We start from the raw sequence: 21,044 nt of genomic DNA, 5'->3' as shown, positions 1-21,044 counted from the left end.
ACTATATTTGGGACAAATGTGTTTTCGTAACTAGGATTCTATGAAAATGAAGATTTTATCTAATTTAAAAATGAAAAGTTTTCTTATGAAAATGGGACATTAGACAAAGATTGTTGGTTTTTATTATTATTATTATTATTATTATTATTATTATTATTATTATTATTATTATTATTTTATATATATATATATATATATATATATATATATATATATATATATATATATATATATATATATTAATTCGTACCATTTTATTTCAATTTTTATACAATAATACATTAAGGTTTATGTACATTAATTAGTTATCTATAATAAAGTCATAAAATTATTAAGAAAATCTTTTATGTTTTTAGATTATTATTTTTTATATCAGTTTAATTAGATTTTAGTTTATTCTAGCAGTCTGCACATTTTTAAAAGACAAACAGTCTTTTTCTTCAGACTGCATGTGTTTGGTCCACATTTACTACTATAAACGTATGCAGATATGGTCCACAGACTGTAGATATTTTGTCTCAGAATAAACAAACAACACATTAGTTTCATATTTACACAACAAATTTCCATAGTGTAAATAAACTAAAAATGCTTCACATGTATGATTAAACTTAATTTCGCTGTAAATTATCTGTAACGTACATGTTTATGTTTCTGGTACATAGTTCTAACATACAACCCCGACAAGTTATAATACTTATTTATCAAAATGTTTTACTGTCCATCTATTCCATAATATTTTTCGTACACATCTTTGACATGGAAAAATTTAAATATTAGCGTGGTTCTAGTGTTGTCAACGTGATGTCATTGATAGATATTGGATTAGTCTGAAGCACACTTCCTTCGACAAAAAATGCAGGTTGTCTAGGTTGAGGTAATGTACCTTCTTTATCAAACATCAAAACCACATTTGGCATATTTGGTCTATCTTTTGCATAATGTTGTACGCATAAAAGACCGATATGTATCGACCGAAGTACTTCCGAGGGGACACATGAATCACGGATATCCACACCAAGCAGCTCCTCAGCCATACCTTTTTCAAAAAGTCTCCATGCCTAAAAAATGGAAAGAAACCTCAACAACAATCATTTCTAGGTAAACTTTTTTTTATTTTACTACAATAGTTTTAGGATTTGTTTTCTTTTATTCTGATTAAGGATTATTTGGATTAAAAGAATATCTTTAAATACTTGAGAAAATTATAGGAAAATAAAAGAAAAAAAAAATCATGAGAAATTTAATAAAGAAAGTAGTAGCTGAATGGGGAAAAATGACTATCACCATGAAGCATTATTCCGCAATAAGCAAAAACGAGTGTTAATAACTTATTGGAAATTGTATCATTATTGAGTCGATTAATTGAGCTAAAAGGAGCATATATTGCAGAACCTACATGTGCAAGAAGATTATCATTGTCCTTTTCATGAAAGAATCCCCTGTTTTTCTTCCCACTCACTATTTCCAGCACAAGAACTCCAAAACTGTAGACATCTGATTTTTCTGAGAAAGTCCCATCTACAGCATACTCTGGTGACAAGTAACCCCTGAAGGAAAAATATGAAGAATTAAACATATGACTTGAAGAAGTACAATATACAAAACGAATGTCTCATGTTTATTTTTTGGATTCTTACAAAGTTCCAACTATGTTATTTGTATTCGCTTCATTTTCATGTTCTCTAAACAACCTTGCTAGACCAAAGTCTGATATCTTTGGGTTCATGTCAACATCAAGCAAAATATTGCTTGCTTTGAGATCTCGATGAACAATTTTAAATCGTGAATCTTGGTGAAGATAGAGGAGTCCTCGAGCAATGCCATGAATGATGCGAAAACGATCTGACCAATCTAGTATTGAACTCTTTATTTTATCTGGCCAATGTAGATTATCATTATAACTTACCTTAAGAAAAACGGAGAAACATGTGTGTAGAAGCAGTTGTACCAAATATGAATAAGTCCAGACTTCGGTTAGGCATGTATTCATAGACGAGCATATTTTCATCTCCTTGTATGCAGTATCCAAAAAGCTTTACAAGATTTCGATGTTGAAGTTTACATATGAATTTAACTTCATTTTTGAATTCACCAAGACCTTGTCCTGAAGTTCGGGATAACCTTTTCACAGCTATTTCTCGTCCATCATCCAACACACCCTAAAAATTAAATGGCATTAAGATATTAAAAAAGAATTAAAATGTATTTTACAATTATAAATGATTAGCCATTGACGAAATAAATCACAAGAACTATAGTTAGTTAACTATGTTACCTTGAAAACCTGACCAAATCCACCTTCTCCGAGCTTCTTGTCATTCGCAAAAGCATTAGTAGATTTGGATATCTTAGTCAAGCTAAAAGACGATAACTCTGTATCGCCCTCTCGACTCTCCATGTTATACTCTTCGTCAATGGTTTGCATAACATCATCTGCAATTAGTAACAAACCAAGCTAATATAATTTAATGAATGATTCATATTTCAAATTATTATATCTTACACTTTTCCGACAAATAACCAAAATAATTAAAGAATTATACCTGGTATTTTCATATGGTATCTTTTATTCTTTCTCCAACCATACAAGATTGCTAAACTCAAGATCAACATACTAGATAAAATTGACACCACAACTATGATTCTTTTCCTCTTTTTGTCGGAACCAGGTTTGGAGGTAGATTCCGTGATTGATGGAACTGGTAGTAAAACAAGAACAAGTTAATGTTGTCTGATAATCCGAACTAACAATAACATGCATGTATGTATTAGGTTATGTTCAATAAGGAAATATGAATCAATTTTAATTCTTCAATAAAAAATACAAAGCACCAAAAAATAGGATATGTAACTAATGGAAATCTACACAATAAGATGCATATATGTATTAGGTTATGTTCAATAAGGAAAAAGGAATCAATTTTAATTCTTCAATAAAAAATACAAAGCACCAAAAAATAGGATATGTAACTAATGGCAATATGTAGATGACTATAACTAGAACCGAATATTCACAGTATCAACCATGAATACACCTAATTTTTTTAACAATCGTTTACCATTAAGTAATTAATCATTAGCATATAACACTTAATTTTTTTTGTTGGGACTTAACTACATAGTCACATTAAGTATTTTTTATTTTTTTGTACTTTACCACATAAGTTAAGGGGTATGGTCATTATTTGTCAAGCTACTCAAAATGTGACCCCACATACTACCACGACACAAACCTTTAGAAATTGTTACCAATCCACTTCATCTACACTTTTTTTTTTCTTTTTGATATTACGTTAAAGAGAAAACCATAATTTCAAAATCAAATAAATATTTTACTAATAAAAAAAATTACATAAGAAAACCGACCTTACAAACTAAAACTCCATAAAAGCTGAAAGATCAAAATTTAAACCTGCATTTATTAATAAATAAAGATAAAGATAGAAATTCAAGCGTACATATTAAAACCTATATAAGTATATAAAACTAGAATAAACTAATAATCGTATTTTTCGCGGACTTTTGTTGAAGTTTTAAAAATTTTGCTAGATTTTCCGGCTAGATCTCCGGTTGGGGCATTATGTTCAAAATTTTAAGGTCGGTAAGTATTATTTTTTAGCTAGGAACTTCCTACGATATTTCGAACTTTTTAAAAAAAAAATATAGATGTTTGTCTATTTTTCTGAAAGTAAGTCACTGGTCCTCTTTGTTGCCGATGATGATACCACCCTTTTATCTTTATCCCTTCCAGTTGGTCGACCAAAGATGACTTTCGGTGGACCTCCCCTCCCCTTCGGTGTGTCCGATGTAATCATTGAGGTTGAGACAAAAACCCACAATTGACGCGGATGTTCTAGGTCGTTTGTTTGAGTCAATGGTGGATTCTGAAAGCAATTCCAGACTAGGGACCCACTTTGGACCCTCATGACAAACTAGCCACTATTTTTGGTGATTGAACGATTTACCACTGTTGGTAAACGTTTTTTGTAGGGATGAGGTTGATAAAATATTCAAATCATTGCTTCCACTTTTGTGCAAATTTTTAAGATTTTCAAAAATGCCATTAAATTTGGTGCATTTTGCTTTTAGGGCACAACATTTTCAGTTGATCGTGTCGTACATCCAACATGTACCCTTTGCTATTTCCACGTGAAAGTTGTGTAAAAAACGATTTAAAAAACACTTACATGTTGCCATTTCTTTTGTCTTTCGATATAGATATCCAAGCTCTTGCTAAAATCGCTTCCTCTTTTTCGGTCCAATCTCGACTACCTTTTTAAACCATTCCTTTCATTTGTCTTCTTATTGGTGGTTGTTGAGTTTCTTGGACCATTTCGTCGTAGTCATATTCGACGTGTGAGAAAATGAGACTTGAGTTTGGAGTTAAGATTTTTGTAATTGAAAAGTTCGAGGTTGAGAAGGTAGTTGAAAAGTTTGGAATTGAGAATGATGGAATTGTCGTGGTGTAGGTTGTTGGAAGTAGTTTCTGGAGTATGGATGGTTGGTAAACAATGGTTGTCGGTAAATTGGGGATGTTAACATGTGCATGTAGCAACGAATATGTGTGTACGGATCATTTGGGTTATTTGGAGTATTTTGATTTTGATCCATAGTAAGTTAGTGAAAATTCGAGAGTATAGAAAAAAATGGAGGTATTCGTTGTAACGCCCATATTTCTTGCTAGGCACTTAGTAGAAAAATATGTATTACCATTGGTCGATAATGTAAATTTTAATGCAAATAAATAAATAAGAAATTTTCCTACATGTCACATGTTTACAAAAGATTATGTGTACAATTACTATGTGTATGTTATACGGCTAAATATTATGGTGATGTAATATTTGTATTAGATATGGTTATAAATGTTACAGAAAGCGATAAATAAAATATTATTTAGGATAAATGATCTTAACGAAAGTTTTAGTAATCGTAATTATGAACCCGTGAGTATAAAGAACACCTAAATCTGACTTCATATGAAGAAATTATGATTTTTTGAAGTTTCACGTTCCACCCAATACAACAATGTGTGTCATAAAATACAAAATGAAAATAGGTTTCCTATTAGCAAAAACAATGTAAACAAATGTTGGTTTCCTTGAGAATACAAATCCGTCCATATAAAGAACGTCGAGAGCGAAGCTCGTATGAAAAAGTTATGAATTCCGTAAAGTCGTCTACAATGTAATCGTTATAGACTGTAATATGACAATAGAATGCGAATTACTTGTTGAGATCTAAAGGAAAATTGGAGTACTCGTTGATACAAACTGATGATATAAATAACGTTAAAAACCGAGCTCGTATACAAAAGATATGATTTGTCGGATATTTTAGAAATTAGTAGTGTGTGGTGACATGGTGACACCTGAGCGTGCTATGTGGCACAATATGGTCGAGTCTCTCCTACTAACATGATAACATGGCCTAACAACAGAGTGATATGTGGCACCAAAAAGGACGAACTCATAGCCACGATGTGACATGCCTAGCTCCACAGTGCGATGCGCCCTTTCCGAACTACTATAAATAGAGCCATTTGCTTCATATTTTTTGGCACACATTTCTCTTAAATATGATTTCAAATTTTGAGCACTTAATCGACGCACTGAGACATTATAGAGTCCGTCGAAAAGTAGTATTCAGAGTCGAAGTTCTACCCGTGACATTCGAGCTTTTGCTAGAAAAACTTATAAGTTGAGTTATACTTATTAAGCTTTAATTGAAACTTATATTTATGTTCATTGTCTTCATTAGAACCTATAAAAAAGATTTATCAGTAATTTTAGTCAAAATACAGATCGATCTACTTACAGGAATGATGTTTAGGCTAGATCTTAGTGAGGTATTTCAAGTGGATTTTCCAAACAGTATACTCTGTATATCAAACAGATCTTACCTCCTATGTGATCTTTCCCAGTCATTCATTATTTGATAGAAATCGGTATTTCTTTGGATTATTGAGGAATCTAAAATGTTGTTATTATCTCGAATAATGCAAACAAAGACTAAGACTTAGTAATATTTGTATCTAGGTCTTTTAAATGGAAAATATAAGGTAGTAGGCGAAGCGCTAACTTAACCAAGAGACTTTCACCTATAATTAAGTGAGTGCATAGTTACTTTCAAAAGTGTAATCTTAATAAAAGTATTTACTGATTTAAAGATCAAATATATACTAAATGATTTTTACATGTGTTTTGTGTTGTATATATTTTTTTATGATGTATTGCATGAACATGAAACTATACTGGATCTCGATTGATTGTATTTTAATCTTGTTTTAGTTACATACTAAGGCTTCTAAATGATGCTTAGTTCGAAGTAAGTTGAATAAGTAAATAATTTTATTCAGGGTGATGTATGAGATTAAGTAGAGTGTAGTAGTCCTCCACTTTCTAGACAACCAAAAAAAGTGGGTATGTATAAGACAACTAGTTGTTATGTTCGCCTTATCTACTAGAGTAGGATGAGAACACTTAATTATTCTAGATGGTCTTGTTAAGTAATTTTTTAGTGTGGATTTATAACCCACGTAGGTGGATAAAATAGGATACCATATTTATCAAATACTCTAAACGTTGGTTGCCTTTAAATGACTGGTACTAGCCAAGGAATCCCCTAGTCCTGTAGTCAAGGTGATTATTCCAAGTGATCGTCAAGATAGGTCTGTGAGAATCGATTGGGTCGTGTATGTATAGGTAGAGATCTACATCTGATTATTTACTTATCTTGTCTGGTAATGTGTGTTTTGTAGAATTATTTTATAAGGTTGTTTATCATTGTAAATATTATGCGATCAAAAACCTTATGTGTCTAACCAGGTTTTTCAACCTGACCCACTAAATTTATAGGCATCATAGGTAGCGGCACTAAGTTTGTTGGGAACTCAATAGGATGCTGAGTAAAATAAGTGACAAGCCTGTAAAAGTATTTAGGACTATGTCTTTACTCTGTAAGCTATGTTGGATATTAATTAAGACATCCTTAGTGTTTTGGTATTTTTTGAAACATTATTTGTTATCTCAAAATGTTTTATTAAGTTAATATTTTCTGCAACAAAGATATCATGAAATTTTAAAGTGTAAAGAAAAAGTTTTAATTGGTTCTAAAAAATAGGTAAATATGGTTTGGTTTTTATTTTAAAAAATAATTAAAAAAATTATAGCCAATGAATTTCTCTCAATGGTCAAATTATTAACCAATTTCTCACAACCTATCAATATGTTTGTAATCATCTATGAATAGGGGCGATGCTAGGTATAAGCAAGGTGGGTCCTAGGACCTACCTAAGTTATTAATTTATCTAGAATTTATATGGAAAATTTTTATGACCTACCTCACCCATAAAATCTTTGAATTTGTATTGAAAATTCTCTATAGAAAAATTAGTGAATCACACGGTTTTTAATTCTAGATTCGCTACTTTCCATGAAGAGCTTCATTCCAAATAGACACCAATGCTCATTCGAGGTGATATTGATGCATAGAAGGAGGGTGTCATGTTAGATTCTATATGTCTCCATACCCCTTCTCCTAAGATTTTCCACATATAGTCTTAGAATGGCATCCCCGTTTTCCTTACAGGACGTGCTTTGTTGTATTTTAGGCTTATATATTGACTTCCATTTTTGAATTTATCATAATTTAAATACACCATTAAGAGTAGTCAATTTACCTATTTAAATTTAGGGTGAACATGATACGGTACATATCATTTTTTCTACAAATCGTGTATCATACCAACTATAATTGGTACAAAAAAAAATCTATTTCGTGATTAATGTATCGTTGTCAATTTACCTATTTAAATTAACTTTGAACTTGGTATGTTAATACTATCGTATTTAAATTTTTACATTATTATTGTACAATGATTACTCAAGAGGTAGAGTACTACCAACAAAATATGTTATCTATGAAACATAATATCTACTAACTTACATGGTTCGATTGATAACAGATTGATTGGTTTTCCATGACACATATTTGATAACAACCGTAATTTAAGACAAAACTGCAAATTTGGTCCTTATGGTTTGTAAAAATCTTTGGATAAGGTCCTAAAAGTTCCTGGCTTGCACAGAAGATCCAAAATAAGAGATTTTTAGGTTTTTGGTCTTAAACTTAAGAAATTCTTGTATTTTTGGTCCATGGAGCACTTGAATTGACTGTTTTGCCCTTTAAATTTCTTTTTTGTATTTTTTATATTTTTATTTTATAAATATTAACTAAAAAAAGGAATTAAGTTGGCTCTCTTTCTCTCTCTCTACCCACCCCCACCAAAGCCCTCCCCCTTCTCTCTCTTCTCTCTCTCTCTCTATCTCTCTCTCTCTCTCTCTCTTTCTCTCTCTCCGTTAATTATTCTCCCCAAGTACTCTTGTTCTCTTTGAAATGAAGAGATTGAGCAATCTCAAAACCTCTAGTAGCTTGCTTTCATGAGTAATAATATCAAGTAGAGATCGAAACAGATTTGCAGACACCATTTTCATGATTTCCTGCACTGAAAATGTGAGATGGGATGTTTTAAATCGAGCAACAATGGATAAATCATGCAACAATGTTGAAATCAAGCAACAATTGGGCACATTCCCTTTTCATTCTAGACTGAGGCCTAGTAAAAAAATGAGAGAAGTCTCCCCTGTTCACCATCTTCTTTACATAGACCTATAAATCTCTCATTTTTTGGGGTGTCTTTATTTCAATCGTCAATCAACACTTCCAACAAAAAGAATCAAACCTTTGTTCTTGGTATTAGCTGTGAACTGATTAGGGAAGTAGTATATATGTTCTTCATCTTTTTACCCATCCTTGGTGGGGTTGATTGGGGGTGGAACACGTATAGTCAACTTGTGGTCCTCGAGAGTCCATACAAACACACACATCAAAGAAATTAGGGCTTTTAAGAAGGAAGGACAATCGAAGCATATTTCCTCAAGTAATTGAAGTTTTTACATCTGGGTTCAATACACACATTAAAAAATTGAAAACACACACGCACACACACACACACACATACACACACACTCGAGAAAGTCAAAAATGGTGTAAACCCGGCTGAATAAAAATGAACTTGTGTGTGATTTTTTTCTGATTTGCAGGTCATGTTTATGATTGCAGTGGTCGAAGGTGGGAATTATGATGTCAATGGGGTTTGCTTATCGGTGAACTGTAAAAATATGAGGTTGCAGGTGGTGTGTCTATGGAGAGAAGATGATAGACCTGTGGGAAGAAGATGATGGAGTAGTTGGGTTTTTTGGTCTTAGGATGAGAGAGAGAGAGAGAGAGAGAGAGAAAGAGAGAGAGGGGGGTACCGGTAAGGGTGGAGTGGGAGTCTCTCTTTTTTGTTTTTTTATTTTTATTTCATAAATTATTAAAATAAACAAGAAAATAAATACAAAACTAAAATTTAAAGGGTAAATAGGTAATTTCAAATTTTTTTGGACCAAAAACCCACAAAACTGTTGATTTTGGACCTTCTGTGCAAGCTGGAATCGTTTTGGACCTTATCCAAAGATTTTTGCATACCACAAGGACCAAATTTGTAGTTTTGTTGTAATTTAAATATCATACTAGCTAACAAATTATATAATTGATGTTTTTTTCCTTTTCGCGTGCAATGCATACAAACATTATATAAGTTACTTTTATAAATATATTTTCTTATTCAAACCCCTCATTTGGCCCCATTCTATTTGCTCTCCTTTTTGCATACATTTCACTATTTCTTATCAAGTTGTTTAGTTTGTTTATATTTTTTTCGTGCACTTTACCAATTAAATATAACTAGTTTACTACTTTAGTGATTGTTAGTTTGTTGTTGCTACCACTTTTCTTACTAGTTATATTTAATTTTCTGTTTGTTTTTACTTTTTTGTTGGGACTTGACTATGTAGTTACACATAGTGACTCGTGTTTTACATTGTAGCATGAGTTCTTGTCATTATCATAGTGTACAGGGTTCATAGGGGATGACTGAGACCTAGGGGTGTAGAGGAGACCAGACTTAGAGTATGTACCTTGAATGTAGGTTCTATAAATACGGAGTTGCTGGATTTGACCAATGTTTTAAGGACTAAAAGAGTGGATATTACATGTATCCAAGAGACTAAATGGAAGGGGGCACAAGATAGAGAATGTTATAGGTGTAAGTTGTGGAACTCCGATGCGGAGAAGGCAAGAAGTACGGTAGGTATTTTGGTGTCGTCGGAGTTCAAAGACAATGTAATTAAAGTTTCTAGACGTCATGATATGACTATGATGATCCAGGTTATAGTTGAAGATGTGGTAAATATATGATGTGCTTACGTCCTACATGTCGAGTTAGATGTGGTAAAACCCTAACCCTAATTCCATTAGTGGTTCATGGCCTTTTTAGTGCATTTGATAGCTTGAGAAGGAGAATAAGAAGGAGCACGATGTGCTCCAGTTGTGGATCTAACAAGGATACCTCATTATTATCATCTTCTTCATATTGTGCTCATTTTAGACCTTTGTAAGTGTCCAAGATCTAAACTTTATTGCTTAATGTCGCTAGATCTAGGTTTTTGTCCCATGTTTTTCATGTTTGAGCCAGTTGAAATGGAAGGAATTCATAAGGTTGGCAACTTTGTGCATTCTAATGGTCCATTAAGTATCACAAGGTTTAGATCTAGGAGTTGGTTGAGTATTGGATCCATACATGTGAGCTTTAGTGTTATTTAATCACTTTTGACCTAGAATGGATTAAAGGCATGCATGAAGCATGCATGTCCATAAAGTAACCATTTTATGGAACTTTGCAGTCCCCTTAAGCTTCTACAAAAGTTAGAGTTTGAGACTTATTAGATTAAGGACCCAAATCATTAAGGATAGGTTTAAGACTGAAGTCACGACGTGTTACTGAGGGTGTCACCATGTGACCAAGATGGTTCTTGTGATTAGGTTGCCCTATTTTGCTCACAACTTGACCAACGAGGGTTCACGTTGTGATGTGTGTTGAGTGAGTTGTTCATGACCGAGTGGGCTGAGTTGGATCAAAGCGAGCTGGGATCAAGCATAGTGAGTTCTCATGACGTGACCAAGGGATGGTTACAACATGGGGCTCAATGGTTGATGTTTTGGCGGTTGACTTTAACCTTGCCCGTTGACTTGTTGATATGGCTTGGCTTTAGTTCAAGATGGTTGGATTTAGTGTATAGACTAAGGCTAGACCTCATATGTTTTAATAGGGGTATTGTAGCATTTATTTCGGGCTATGAACAGTTGTTTAGCTGATTGCATGAGTCAGGTGAGTCATCTCACTATACTCGTGGGCCGAAGGCAGTAATGTTGGCCCACTAGATTGTGTTGTGTAGAACACTAACGTAACATCCTCTAAATTTTAGAACCAATTAAAAATTTTCTTTACGCTTATATTATCATTGATGCGGAATTTCCCAGTATATTGAAAACTTTTGAGTATAATTGATTTTCTCAATTTAATAAAATCCTAAGAATGTCATAATCAATACAGATACATAGGTTAGAGCGTATAGACCTAATGGTCCTAAACTTTATCGTAGGCAGTCTCTTCATCACTCAGCATCCTAATCAGGTTCCAATAGCTTGAGTCTTAATACTTGTGATGCATATAAATTGAGTGGGCGTGACTTGGGAAACCTGGCGAGATCCATAGGGATTTCAATCCTACATTATTCTTATGATAATATTCCTTAAATATCATGCCAGAAAAATCAACCTGATGAACAGTTAGAAAGCTTGACTACTCTTCTAAGGGCTTCCTTTACTAGTGCAATCAAAAAGACATTGGGTAATCAAAGTATTTGATGAATATGGTATCTCATTTCATCCATGTCTGTGAGTAATGATGTCACGCCACCAATGTATTGATGACCTACCATGTTCGGTTATCCAATGTAAATACTATAATGTACTCCCATACGGAGCTACCACACATAGACACCTGAGAGTGTCACAAAACATAATTTTACTCTCCGTTCCTAGACTACACATATTCTCCTAATGAGACTACCCAAGACTAAACCTAATTGAACTATGTATCATCCATAAGTCTAAGTTTATCCCTAGACTAGATTACAACGCTTGTAACCAACTTCTAATATCAAATCTATTCTTAGGTCACACTAACCTATCTTTAGTGTATATGTATTGCCTACAGAGTATTAGGTATTATTGTTTATTTATCTTCTTAACATTGCTACTTCTAATATTATTATATATAGTTATCTATTTATCCTAAGAGAAAATAGAACCATACTTTGTTCGTAGATAGCATGATATATATATATATATATATATATATATATATATATATATATATAGAGAGAGAGAGAGAGAGAGTTAGGTTCATATATAATTCACATTTATTTTGTGAATGTATGACTGAATCGCAGCCAATCAATATATAGGGGCTTTATAGCAAATTCAATAAGTAATGAATTGATTAACAAAATTATAAACCTATAATTATGGAATGAAACATAAAAAAAACCCATACCCTTATTTAATTTTTCCTATACGTACCAATTTCAGTTCTTGTCTCTATCGTTGGTTGCTCGAAACCACCACTTCAAGTGTCGCCCTCCCGCCCTCCGATGCGAATGCCTCCCTTTGTAAATCTGATGATGTCGATATTCTTCTCTATTTCTTGATCTTTTATTGAACAAATTTATCCCTAATGGTTATTTGGAGATCAATCCTCAGACCCTACGATACCTCCGCCTCTATAGACCGTAGTTCTCTCTTCCACCACCACCGACTACCATAAACAATTATTCTTATTTCCTCACATCGCCACCACTATTAAAATTGAGATCGACACTATCTGAGCATTGCCTCTAGAAGAATTTAAGCCATCACCACTAGATTATAAATATTTTTTACATTCCAATCTTTTATGTAGTAGAGGTGATCATATTTCTGCATTTCGTTTATCTTCATCTCCAATCACACCAGTTAATCCGCTTTCAACAGTTTGCACCAGTAAGTTATCTGCTATCAGGTCTTTAATCTAATTATCTATTATTTATTTATTAAACCTTAAATAATTTATATACAATTTTCTGGGAAAGTTTGTATGGACTTAAGCATTTGCAACTTGTGAACTTATTTTGATTGATTTGTTATAGCGTTTGTGCTTTAATCTTGTTATCGTCTACTTTAGTAATTTCAATAATGATTGGGAATTGATATCTGTATGCTAAATTTTTAGGAATAAAAATTGAACACATTAGGAAGAAAAGATGATGTAAACTACAACTGTTTCTCAAAATATTGATACTTAATTGATAGATTAATTACACAATATTTGAAATGTAGTTCTTGTGCAATATTCTTGGTATTTTGATGTTTTTTTTTTGTTTTTTGTGTTGTACTGGCATGAGTCATTGGTATAGCCATTTGTTGGTGTTGTCCATGTATAATTGTTGTCATGTATGTTTATGCTGATCAGGCAAGTTATTGTACAATAACTTGATGTTTTTTTTTTGTGAAATTTGGCATTTTTTTGAGCTTATGTTCTTGCACTTAGATAGGGTTTTGGATTTATTGGTTAGAATCAGAATTAGTTTATTTAAAGTCTATGCAACTCAATAAGGGGTGATAGGACGCATGTGTTAAAATTGAATATCGCAATTTCAAAGTGGTAGAAGCAACATCCAAAAACAAATTCTATGATTCTAACTTTGGATTGATTTGTGTTTCAAAATCATAAAGTTCAGAACCTCGTGCAACCTGATGAATCATTGTCACAAAGCATCAAAGTAAGCCCTCTAATTCACTTTCAGAATCAAGGTAACTCATTGGTTTTCTAGTTCCTTTTGATGTTATTTCCATTTGTTAATTTAGAATCTTCACTTCGTTTACAATCCTTTAGTGCTTATCTAGGTGCACAATAAACAACTTATATATGTGTTTGGCTGCCAAGTAATTTCTATAGCATTTTCTCATGTTTTTCATGTTTTTCCTTGATGTTTGCAGTGTATATTGTCGTTGTTGTACTCTCCTAGTTTTGTTGTTTGATACAATCATACAAACCCATGGATACTCTTTGTTTTCCGTTAGATTTTTTCTTCCAAAAATATCCACTTATTAACCCTTGTAAGAAAATGCCCAATTTCATTTGGTATTTAACTTTTATCTAAATTTAGTTTTGTTAATTGTTGATTTCATTTGGTATTTGACTAATTGTGACTAATTTGATATATAAATAAGATTTACAGGTTGTGTTCACTAGTCAACGATGAACAAAATTTTTGTATTCTTTAATAATGAAAGAATGAAACTAGCGTATGCGAAATTTATTCTTTAAGAATGAAATATTGAGAATAGCAATTTCTTTAAGAATGAATGGCTGGAAAAAAAAAAGATTGATGGTTCAAGAATGTTGCATGCAGTGCTCGTCGGTCAAAGATGCACATAAGTGATAAAAAATGATGAACAGTGAAGAAGAATTCAGGGTTTGTATATTTTAGTTTGACATTTTGACAAAAGATTCTTAGAGAATATAGTATATAATATATTTTTTTGTATATATTTATGAAGAATGTTGTATATTAAACAAAGAATGTAATATATATTACAAACAATTTCTTAAATAATGTAGGATAGAATGTTGTGTATATTCGTCGAAATATGTATATATTCTTGTGTGTTATAAAATACCTTCGTATTCTTTTATAATGTTAATTCTAATAAGATATCTTGAATGAAGTTGTATTCTTTAAGAATTAAAAAAAATATATGGAGAATGAACTGGAAATTAGATTTGAATGTGTTCACATTGTATAATAAAAATTTTGATATGTTATTGTATAATATGTATGTGTGTATTCTTTAAAAAATATTTTACTTTTGGTGGAAATTGTTTTTATTAAGAATATACATAGTGATACTATTTAATAATTTTTTATTCTCAACAGATTCGTTGAAATTAACCTGCATTCTTTAAGAATATACTCATATTCTTCTTCATGTTCTTCTATCATTAGCCTTCTTCTCTATTTATCTTTTCAATATGATTCATATATTATCATTTCTTAAATATCCAGATAATTAGAGTTGATTTTGATAGCAAAATATTGTTTTCGAATAAGATAACTATGTTCTCCTTAATTTTCTCAATTTCCATATTGGAATGAATAAAAATGTAAATTATGCATTTATAATTATTATTATTATTTTTCTTTTATTAAAAAGAAATGTTTATATGTATTGTGTTCCATTAAAACTATGATACACTACATAATCTTCTCCATTTACAAATCTCATCTAATGGTCAATAATTTGTCATACACTCACACAATAAATACAATTCACATTTAATCCTAACCCTATATATATATATATATATATATATATATATATATATATATATATATATATATATATATATACATACATACATATATATATATATATATATATATATCTTAACATATAATCTAGGAAATAAGCACATAATTCATATATGACTACCAACATATATTTCATACCTTATTTAATACTTGTATTAAATCATGTTCATGAAAGGGAATTTGCACTAACTTGATAAACTGGATGACTTACGATTTCGGTAGCGCCTCACTTCGCACTTCCAAAGAGACTTAGATGTATACAGCACTAAGCCTTAGTCTAGTTTCATAATCCTGGCGACTATAATAATTCTTGTCTAGATTCCTCAATAGTCTCAATGTCTACATCAAGATCTATCAAATAAGGAACAAGTTGGATCATATTGAAGGAAGGGTCTGGTTGGTATAGATGGTATACTGTTTGCAAACCCCACTTTAAACACCTCACTAAATCCATAGTACACATCACCCCCATAAGTAGATCAATTAGTATAATAACTTGCAATCCCTGATAAATCTTAATTATAGGTTCACAATAACGACTATGACTATAATTTAAAGTTACATTTAGTTAAAATAAGTGTAGCTTAACTTACATAGTAATCTAGTGAAAACCAGGAATTAAGTGGGCTGAACTCTAACCTGGGAGCTTCTAGTCATCGACTATTTGACACCACAAGCATTCGTCGAAGGGGTGGGGAACTCAAGAGTATCGGGACTAAGGAGTGGAAAGAGATCCAGAGGGAATTGATGGGAGGTGTGAAGAAAAATAAATGATAATCAACTCTTATTTATAGTTGATTTTGGGATGCGGACCGTACATAGATAAGGTTCACACCACACATCTCATCGGAATAGAGTGACATGTCACTTTCTACGTGGTGCCACGTGTCGTATTATGGGTGAAGTGTCAGTGCACGCGACGTACTTTGTTGTTTCACGCGGGTGCACACGAAGACTTTATGCTCCTTAGAAATGTCATATTTTCTTCATACGAGCTCTATTTTTGATGGGTTGTATGTCCACGCTTAGATATCCTCGTCATCTACAACTTTCAATTAGACTCCGTCGGCTAACTTTGATTTTTTTAAGTTATATTTTTAATAGGCTTTGACTGTTAAAATCCGTTAAAAATTCATAACTCTCTCTTTTGACGTCCGTTCTCGACTCTCTTTATATTGTCGAGTTCCTATGAACCAGGTCTTCGATTCTCCTTTAGATTGTTTCGGCGAATAATCAACTGATCTAAAAGTTGATATCGGTGTTGCACACTACTATGCTGGAACTTAGAAAAATCACAACTTTGTTTTATGATGTCAGATTTGAGCATTATTTACATGCACACTCTCAGTTTAACAACTACTACGTCTTTCTTTTAGGTTACTTAGACTAATAAGCAGTCTATCTCCGATTCATTATTTACTATATGTTGACTGATCGTGAAACTTTAGAAGTCTATAACTTTAATATGTACGAATTTTTATTTGGACATGCTTTATATGTACAAGATTCATATCGCAACTCTTACATTTTCCGTCAAGATTATTTGTCCTAAATAATCTTCCATCAAGATTTCCATTTCATCACTTATCGATAAATTACTAAAATGGCATGATAAAACATAGTCTCCAATGTGCAAATAATAGGAACCCAAATCGGGAATTTAAATTATGATTATTATTTATTTTGTCTAGCTCAAAGATGCGGGTGTTACAACTAATTGTCTTTGTGACTTTAGCATGTATGTTGGAGTCGAAATACACCCCGGGATGCACCCACTATTGTATGTTTAGGTTGAAATATAACCCAAGGTTGGGCCTATTTTGATATTTTAGGTTGAAATATACCCTAGGGTTGGGCCCATTGATATGTATTGGAGTGAAATATAACCCAGGGATGGGCCCATTGATGTGTATTCTGTTAAAACATAACCTAGGGCTGGGCCCAATGATTTTAATGTATGTGGCATTTTGGAAAACTCACTAAGACTTGGTCTTACAGTTTGTGGTTTAAACATTTTCCAGGTACTTCCAGTTCCGGAGGGAAGGGACCGTATTGAGTGTACTGCATCCCCTAATGGATTTTTTCCGCATCAATTACTTTTGGTATACTATAATGTTTGAAATTACAATTGATATTGATTGGATTTGGAAACATTGTTTGTATGCCTCTATGTTATAAAAAATATTATTAGCATTTTTAGGATGTTACAAGTTCATAACAGAGCCTTGGTTTGATGGATTCGGGTACACTCTCTGGTATGTATGAACTCAAACTAAGGAATTGGTAATTTTTTGAAAGAAAATAAAATTTTGTAAAAGACTTTTAGATGGAAAGAGGTTTGATGCATGAAATCAGCCGAGCTCAAATAAGTGATTCCTATAATGCCCATACAATGTTGATATTTTATATCTTATGGAATGTTTGCATGCTAGGATAAGGCTAAGGATACCTTCAGGAATTGAATGATAGCATGGCCTTATTTGGGATGCCTTATATCCTAGGAAGAATCGGATGCTATGTTATATTTGGAATCTATGTTGGTGGAATTTATTGATAAGTGTATTTTTGAAAATTGTATAGGGTTAGGATCCTATATCCCTAGAATGATTGATTTAGCCTTATTTCCTGTTTCTTGTCTGGTTGTGGTCTTAGGGTAGAATATTTTATTCCACGGTCTATTTGATCCCATATTGTTTATAATTTGCATGAATAAGGCAATTGACAGTGTGAGTGGAGGTTCCTAGAATTATAGTAGCAACTAAGTTGGAGATGTCCTTTGGTTGTTTTGTGGATTTTGAGTGTTACTGCATGAATATTTATTGCTTTTTGCTTTGTCGTACTCTTATTTATGTAAGTTAACTATTAAGCGAATACGTTGAGTTATATGTTGTAAAGGTTAAATAACTTGTGTAGCTCTTGTTTGAGTCTAACCGTTGTAGGGTTGGGTTTTTTACTCTAACGATTATTTATGTTTTGTTGCATGTAATTCTATTTATGAAGTAGTTAGCTGATATTTGTATGAGTTCTTCAGTAGCTTACGACAGGGTGAGGTTGGGGTCCTATGAGCGCCTAGGAGGTGTTTTAGTGGGAATGGTGCACTACTTAGCGAGATTGGTCATTATTAGTTTGAGGAGTAACTTAGAGGAATTAATATGATTCTTGAGGAAAGTATGAATAGGCGTGGAAGGTTGTATTGGGCCCATACTCCTAAAAGTAGAAGATTTGTACTCAAATCAAGGAAAGTCATGGAGATTCTTGGAAGTCTGTAGGATGAGGAATTCATCAGGTAACTTCTGATCATTTGATTAGTTGCTTTTCAGTATGGTGGTGAGCACTCATGGAGGATGATATGGTTATGGTTCAGGTCCAGGCTCTTGCGTTGAGCCGATTGATGAGAGGATTTGCGAGTTTGTTTCTTCTGATATTACTTGTGGTATTTTGGATGCGACTCATGTGATGTTTGGTACTATGAAGGAGGGAAACATGGAGCTGGTGGATGAGAGCTTAGGGTGCTTCTGGGCCGAGACCATGACAGGACAATTAAGGGCCCAGACTCTCTTATTTCGGGGGTTCATGGCTTGTAGAGCTGCAAAGTTCTTTGGATCTAAGGACCCTATTGCTTGCCGACGGTGGATCCCTGACACGGAGAATGATCAGCGAATAAGCTTCTGCCCCAAGTGATCAAAGGTGGGATTCACATCCTGCCTTCTGAGGGATCGAGATCATGATTGGTGTGTGGAGGTTGGTCATACAATGAGATCTGCGGCCATAGCAGCCATGTATTTGGATGATTTTATGTCAAGCTTCAGGGAAGAGTTTGCACTAGCTATTAAGGTGCAACAGTTGGCGATGGAGTTTCAGGGCCTTCGCTAGACTACAAAGATAGTTGTAGAGATCATTGTCAAGTTCAAGGAGTTGGCTTTGTTGGTCCCATATATATATATATATATATATATATATATATATATATATATATATATATATATATATGTTTGTGTGTGTGTATGCTTATGAGCATTCATATGTGTGTGAAACATTATGTTTGGTTCAATTAAGTCTCTATCCAAGGATCGTAGATTTTATGTTTTCCTATTTATTATCATTATTGTTTGAGGTTTTTGTTGGATTAGGTGTCTAAGCCAATAAGTCAATTAGTATAATGTTGAACTCTTAGTAAAGTTTTTCTTAGTTTCCCTTAAACCTTGTAATTGAATAGTATAACTTTTAGAGATAGATAATGATTTATTGATTTATTATGTGATTAATAAATTACAATAAATGAATTTATTAATATGTTATGGAAATAATAAATAGATTAGAAATTGTAATATTTAATTAATAATTAATCAAAAATTAACTAGACTAATTTTGGGATTAATTATATTAATTAAAAGTGTAACGATGAAAGTGTAATTGTTCAATAGTTGAACAAGAAAGATTTCAGAACCTTCCATTGAAGGAGGTGGATGAAATTGGGGCATTCAAGGGCATCTAGAATATTTCTTGCAGATAAATAGGAAGTTGGATAATTACCAATTTAAAAAAATATTATTTTTTTGATTCAGGGTTATCTAGGGTTTCCAAGTTACACTATATAAGGACCTATAGCCTGCAATTTTCGGCTACCATTTGATTGTAAGAGCCAAGGCTGAAAATAATCCCCTCTCGCCTCTCTCAAAATCTTCTTGTTGCTAGTGTTAGGTGTGAGCCATCAGACGTATGGCAGTTATGGTGATAGCTTCCAAGTTATTGAAGAAAGGATTATTGATTGTTTACTACCACAATCAAAAGGTTTGTTGTTCCTTCTGCAATTTCCAAAATTACCTAGGGTTAGAATGTTTTTGTTGTTCAACCGAATGTTACATCAATATTGTTATGACTTAGATCTTTAGGTTCCATGTACCCTTTAAGTGTTAAGAATATATCTGGTTAATACATGTAAAATCCAACAGTGGTATCAGAGCGTATGGTTATCTGATAATTGAATGTACATTGCTTGTAATTGAACAAAATCAAAAGGAGGAAAACAAAATCATCATTCTGTTGCGGCACCATGGCATGGTGATCTTCGAATTTGCATCTTTTTTCGTTCGACCACGACGTGATAATTGTTTGCCACGACGTGGTGGACCCTCAGATCAGCTAAAATCATTTTTGCTTAATTCATAAATTGATTAGGATAATTAGTTTAGATAATGTTTATATATATATATATATATATATATATATATATATATATATATATATATATATATATATATAATTAGTTTAGATAATGTTTATCTTAGTAATCCCATATCCTTATTTTGAATTTGTGAATTATCATTATGTTTTAATTATATTTAATTATTTGATTCATTAAAAGTAAAATATTAAAAATATAATTGGTTTATTAAATTAATTTTGAAAATTTAGTTTAAACCTAGTATTTTGAAAAAGTTTTCAAAATATACCCTATATATAATATATTAAAAGTTAACTACTATATGTATAGGATTAAGTTAGTCGAATATCTAGTATGCCTCATCTACAAAGCCGAACTATAAGTGGGTATAAGGAAACTACCTATAAAATGGCGGTTGAATGGGTGTCCACTCTCACCTACCACTTCCTTATTTGGTTGATGGTCATTAGCGGAATGGATCTGATAGGAAAATAACCTCATTAACAAGTATAATGACA

General features: G+C 32.4%; 1 protein-coding gene across 1 annotated transcript in view; it reads right to left on the bottom strand.

The window, feature by feature from the left end:
• Positions 1–578: 578 nt before the first annotated feature.
• Positions 579–21,044, bottom strand: part of LOC145048866 (G-type lectin S-receptor-like serine/threonine-protein kinase At4g27290) — a 39,437-nt gene continuing 18,971 nt past the window's right edge. Inside the window, exons 2-7 of the mRNA XM_078997492.1 lie at positions 2,547–2,702; positions 2,279–2,436; positions 1,952–2,162; positions 1,641–1,878; positions 1,400–1,550; positions 579–1,061 (exon numbers count right to left, since the gene is read on the bottom strand). Of these exons, the coding sequence (XP_078853618.1) occupies positions 777–1,061; positions 1,400–1,550; positions 1,641–1,878; positions 1,952–2,162; positions 2,279–2,436; positions 2,547–2,702 (1,199 nt within the window). The 3' untranslated portion in view covers positions 579–776. The remainder of the gene's footprint in view (positions 1,062–1,399; positions 1,551–1,640; positions 1,879–1,951; positions 2,163–2,278; positions 2,437–2,546; positions 2,703–21,044) is intronic.

This window comes from Lactuca saligna, chromosome 5, assembly GCF_052625555.1.
Source record: "Lactuca saligna cultivar CGN05327 chromosome 5, ASM5262555v1, whole genome shotgun sequence".
In the NCBI taxonomy this organism is placed as follows: Eukaryota; Viridiplantae; Streptophyta; class Magnoliopsida; order Asterales; family Asteraceae; genus Lactuca; species Lactuca saligna.
Note: the sequence above shows the minus strand (reverse complement) of the source record. Positions and strands in the feature narration are given on the sequence as shown.